The sequence below is a fragment of the Anabas testudineus genome, chromosome 3 (genome assembly GCF_900324465.2).
Source record: "Anabas testudineus chromosome 3, fAnaTes1.2, whole genome shotgun sequence".
In the NCBI taxonomy this organism is placed as follows: Eukaryota; Metazoa; Chordata; class Actinopteri; order Anabantiformes; family Anabantidae; genus Anabas; species Anabas testudineus.
This window is the reverse complement of record NC_046612.1, coordinates 17309684-17313830: the sequence shown is the minus strand read 5'-3', so window position 1 is coordinate 17313830 and position 4147 is coordinate 17309684. Positions and strand designations below refer to the sequence as shown.

The 4147-nt window shown below is 44.4% G+C and overlaps 1 protein-coding gene across 1 annotated transcript; it reads left to right on the top strand.

The window, feature by feature from the left end:
* The first annotated feature begins 653 nt into the window (after positions 1–653).
* LOC113174666 (photoreceptor-specific nuclear receptor-like) lies at positions 654–3630 on the top strand. The gene is made up of 8 exons (XM_026378749.1): positions 654–747; positions 1262–1412; positions 1716–1819; positions 1979–2278; positions 2448–2626; positions 2729–2969; positions 3294–3399; positions 3498–3630. The coding sequence occupies exons 1-8, from the start codon at positions 654–656 to the stop codon at positions 3628–3630; spliced, it is 1308 nt and encodes a 435-aa protein (XP_026234534.1).
* The last annotated feature ends 517 nt before the right edge of the window (positions 3631–4147 follow it).

The following is a 4147-nucleotide window of genomic DNA, read 5'->3' as shown; positions in this document are numbered from 1 at the left end:
CAGACACAGGGAGCCGAGGCTGGATGGGAACTGGTCTAAAGTTACCACTCTTGTACCAGACAGCTTTATGGGACATCTCTATTACTGCGTATTCTTTCTTTCCTTTTGTTTGTTTGTTTGTTTGTTTGTTTTTGCAGACTTGATGAAGAACTGAGCCTGAGCAGCACCAATGTTCTGGCAATGTGACTGATTGATCCAGTAGATGAACAGTAAAGATTAAGAGGATGACAAATAACCATGCTGCTTACACAGCGCTTGGGGCTAATCCTCCCCCTCCACCCGCTGGGCTCCCTTTTGAGGAGCTGCCACCGAGGAGCACCCACAGACACTGACGGACCCCGACGGCTAAAAGGGAGGACACACAACCTGTTGATGTACAACAAGTGTCAGCTTGAGCTCATGGCAGGACCCCAGACCATCTGCACCTCCACACCAAAGACTGGAGCACACTAGAGGCTTGGCCTACCATCTGTCCACTGGGGACCACTGCAGGCCCGACAGACACACGTTTCAACTATTCACAAGCGCGTTAGCTGCGACAAAAGGAACTGGAACTTTTTGTGTGTTTTGCTCTCAGACCTATTTTGTCATTTTTAAACTCAAGAGACTTTATCTGCAGTCTTCAACAATCAAGGAGACGTTTTCAGTGAAAAATGATGGAGGATCACCTGACGAAATTCCCCATGATGCCGTCCTCTTCCCCCACTGAGTCGTCTGGCAGTGCTGGGACTGATGACAGCAGAGGAGGTAAGAGCTCCACACATCCACCAGCAGCAGCAACAGGTGTCCATGAAGGCTAAAAGTTGGAAAGTTAATGTGGCTCTGAAGTAGTCAAGAAAAATACAACAAGACAAAACAGTTTCTGTTTGAGAAATTCATATTAGACATCACACAGTCAGTGTGCTATTTAACGTCTTAAACTGTTAAGTAAAACAGAAAGATAAGGAGTAAACACATAAAAGACATTTTTATGAAATTAAAAACAAGAAATACCTCCAAGGTCACTAAACAGCATCTTTTAATTGAAAAAAAGTGTAATCTGTAAACAATTTATTTCTAATTAGTGCTTTTTTTGTTTCAATTTCAATCATCCACTAAATGAGATTTTTAGGCTGTTACAATAGTGACCTGTGTGTTTTGACAGACTCTCCAGCTCCATGCAGGCTGAGCTGACAGTGCAGATGGCCGGCACATGTACTGTATGAAACAATAACGTACTACAAGAATGGCACTAACTGACCTGAGTTTGTTTGACTCACAGCCAAGAGTCCAGCCCCCGGCAAAGCTCTGAGCCTGGCTCTCGTGTGCAAAGTATGCGGAGATACCAGCAGCGGGAAACACTACGGCATCTACGCCTGTAACGGCTGCAGCGGCTTCTTCAAACGCAGCGTGAGGAGGAGGCTCATTTACAGGCAAGAGAAAGTTATGAACAGATGAGAAACATCAGGAGAAACACAAATATTTTTGTTCTACAGGCCCAAATCTGAGATCAGTTTTGTTGTGGTTTGGCACTATGTATATATATAATGATGATGATGATGATGATGATGATGATGAATGAATAAACCTATAACATATAGTTAGAATAGATGTTTTCAGGCCCTATACTTTATATGTATTCTTTTTACTACACTGAATGCACACCACTTTAAATTATCTTGATTTTTTTATGTGGTTCTGAGTAAAGTCACAATAAACTGTTTGTGGGTTAACAGGTGCCAGGCCGGTACAGGTATGTGTCCAGTGGACAAAGCTCATCGTAACCAGTGCCAGGCGTGTCGGCTGAAAAAGTGCCTGCAGGCGGGAATGAATAAAGACGGTGAGTGTGAGTGTATGGCAATATTTCACACACATAGCATCTGAACATGCTAGAAACATTCACTCTCAGTCTCTGAGATTAAAGTGTGAACCGGTGTGAGGTTAAAACGTGATGAAGGCATCAAGGTTATTTCCTGTCTCGTCCGTTTCCTCACTGCAGCGGTGCAGAATGAGCGGCAGCCTCGCAGCACAGCTCAGGTCCGCCTGGACTCCATTGATGTGGACCCAGAAAAGGAGCACCTGGCCACCACACGAGAACCCACCTCCTCGTCCTCGTCCTCATCGTCCTCCTCCTCTTCCTCATCCACTGGCTCTGTCATCACCTGGCCACACATCACCTCCTCCATGTCCATCACCTCCTCTGTCGCCCCCCAGCGCTGCGTCAGTCCCCAGAACAACCACCGCTTCATGGCCAGCCTCATGACGGCTGAGACTTGTGCCAAGCTGGAGCCTGAGGATGGTGAGGAGGGTTCGTTATTTGAAACAGGGGGTGCTTAGATCAGAATAAACTGATGTTCATCTTAGAAATTTTAAATCAACAAATCTGAACCTGATCAATGAGGGGTTGGATTCAGCAACAGAATATAAGATGAACTAAAGTGGGTTTGTTCTCATCTTTTCTGTATCAGTTGACGAAAACATTGATGTAACCAGCAACGAGCCAGAGAGAGCATCCTCGGAGTATCACATGGCCCTTTACCCGTCCAGTTCTGAAAACGTTTACGAGACCTCGGCGAGGCTGCTCTTTATGTCAGTGAAGTGGGCCAAGAACCTGCCGGTGTTTTCTAACTTGCCCTTCAGAGACCAGGTGAGACGCTATGCCACCTGACGTTTGTTATAGAAACCTGAAATCAGTACAAACAAGTAGCTTTTCCCAGATTGTCACCTCCCAACTCTTCTTCTTCACCAGGTGATCCTGCTGGAGGAGGCGTGGAGCGAGCTCTTCCTGCTCTGTGCCATCCAGTGGTCTTTGCCGCTGGATAGCTGCCCGCTGCTCTCACTGCCAGACCTCTGCCCCGGCATGCAGGGAAAGACCAGCTACACAAGCCTGGACCTGCGCCTCCTGCAGGAGGTCTTCAGCCGCTTCAAGACGCTTGCTGTCGACCCCACCGAGTTTGCCTGTCTCAAGGCTGTTGTGCTCTTCAAGCCAGGTGAGGCACAGGCAACAACACTAACCTATTTTTAATTTTACTCCAACCAGTTTGGCTTTTAACTTCTTCTATAGTAAGCATAACAAACTCACAAAATTCTGCAGAGCAGAAACAATTAAGTCCTGTTTAACATTTCTAATTACAGTAAAGAGGATTTTATGCTTATGCTTTATGCTTAGTGACACATCAGTAACAACTCCTTTTGACAACACAAACATCATTCAGTATCAGTACACACTGATGACGCTGCTTCAGATTATATGTGTCATGTTTTCAGTGTACAGTATTATTTGTGTGACTCACGTGGTTTTACTGTTTCCACAGAAACTCGTGGTTTGAAAGACCCCGAACAAGTGGAGAACCTGCAGGATCAGTCTCAAGTGATGCTGGGACAACACATCCGGTCACACTACCCCAGCCAAGCAGCCAGGTAACACCCTGTTGAAACGTTGTAGGTAATGATACGACGTATTTGTTTGTACATGCAGCAGCTGATTTTACTTGTTTAATTTTTTCGTGTGTATTTAGGTTTGGAAAGCTGCTTCTTCTTCTGCCCTCTCTGCGTTTTGTGAATTCAGAGCGGATAGAGCTGCTGTTCTTCCACAGGACCATTGGAAACACTCCCATGGAGAAACTGCTGTGTGACATGTTCAAAAACTAAACTCATCACTAAATCACCCAAAAGCAGAAACAGCTGTGAATAATCAAGTTACATTTCAAAGACACTTGCTCTGTATTTCAGTATACATATCAGAGATGTGTGCTGGTATTTTTTTTAAAGGCCATGCAGTTTGTTGTTTCCGCATCAGCTCCTCCTCAACATGAAATGTGTTTCTGTTCCCGTCGTCCTGCTTGCTGTATATTTGTATTATATTTAGACTTTGATTTGTGTCTCAAGTGACTCGTGACCACATTTCCTCTGCTTGTACAAATATAATGCAGATCTTTACTTGTTTCTTGATAGATGGACTGTACATCCTTGCTGTCTTTAATGTGACTAATGTTCATGTCGTCATGCCTTGACAAAGTAAAAATTACATGAAAACTCCAGTTTCTATTTTTTGCCACAAGAGATAGTCGCTGCCTTAAAGGGACAAATGTTGATAGAAATTAAATAATTTAATCATCAGTGAGGATGAGGATGTAGATAATTCATCAGAAAGAGTTACAATTAGCAG